At 27.0% G+C, this 860-nt stretch overlaps 1 protein-coding gene across 1 annotated transcript in view; it reads left to right on the top strand.

The window, feature by feature from the left end:
- Positions 1 to 252: 252 nt before the first annotated feature.
- Phum_PHUM040670 (uncharacterized protein) overlaps positions 253 to 860 on the top strand; it is a gene marked incomplete at both ends in the record, with an annotated part of 2,174 nt that continues 1,566 nt past the window's right edge. Inside the window, 2 exons of the mRNA XM_002423116.1 lie at positions 253 to 335; positions 586 to 638. Coding sequence (XP_002423161.1) covers positions 253 to 335; positions 586 to 638 — 136 coding nt within the window. The remainder of the gene's footprint in view (positions 336 to 585; positions 639 to 860) is intronic.

Below are 860 nucleotides of genomic sequence, written 5' to 3'. Positions count from 1 at the left end.
TTTTTGTTTTTCATTCGAGGTCAATAATTAGGGAGCCCCCCAAAATAATTTTTAATCAAATCTTACCTTTTGATATATTGTTTCGAACCTGGAATCATTCATTCTGGAAATGCTTTTCGAACCTTTTTTTTTTTTGTTTGTAAACTTTTAAATTTTCCTTTTTTTTGGTTTCTTTTTTTTTTTATTTTGATTTTCCAGCTTTTCCGTCTTAACTGAAAAAACAAAAAATTTTAGTAGATTAATTAAATAAATATGTCGGAAGTTATTTTACATCCTACGAATTTTCCACATAATTATAATAACACGTTTAATATTACAACCGTGAAAATTTTCTTGTGATTATTATTTGAACACAATTTTATTATTTAAATAATAATAATAATAATTCATTATTCGGTGACTTTTCTTCATCTTCATAAACCGTAAGAAAAAAAAAAATTTTAATAAATCAACATTTAGATCCGCCATTTTAATGATACTTGTCGTTTTTTTTAAATGATAATAAATCTGGGGCAATTTATAAAATATTATCTTAGCGTGAATAAGCACAAAAAAATTGTTTTTTTTCTTGTTAATTGTTATTAGACTCTCGAATTCATTGTTCTTAATACAATTACAATTTAAAAAACAAAGCGTAGGTCAGGCACGATAAGAGAGAGAGAGAGAGAGAGAGAGAGAGAGAGAGAGAGAAAGAATTTCACTAGAAAGCATTTCCCGAATTCGTGATTGAATGTCCCATGATGTTGTGCCTGTTGAATAATTTATATAAGTTAGAGTTGTAGTAGTTGTAGTAGTGGTAATAGTAGTAGTAGTGCACGAAATCGGTGACCAATTTGACATTACAATGATTTGTTATTATA

The sequence above is a fragment of the Pediculus humanus genome, genomic scaffold, assembly GCF_000006295.1.
Source record: "Pediculus humanus corporis 1103172107387 genomic scaffold, whole genome shotgun sequence".
NCBI classification, from domain to species: domain Eukaryota; kingdom Metazoa; phylum Arthropoda; class Insecta; order Psocodea; family Pediculidae; genus Pediculus; species Pediculus humanus.
Note: the sequence above shows the minus strand (reverse complement) of the source record. Positions and strands in the feature narration are given on the sequence as shown.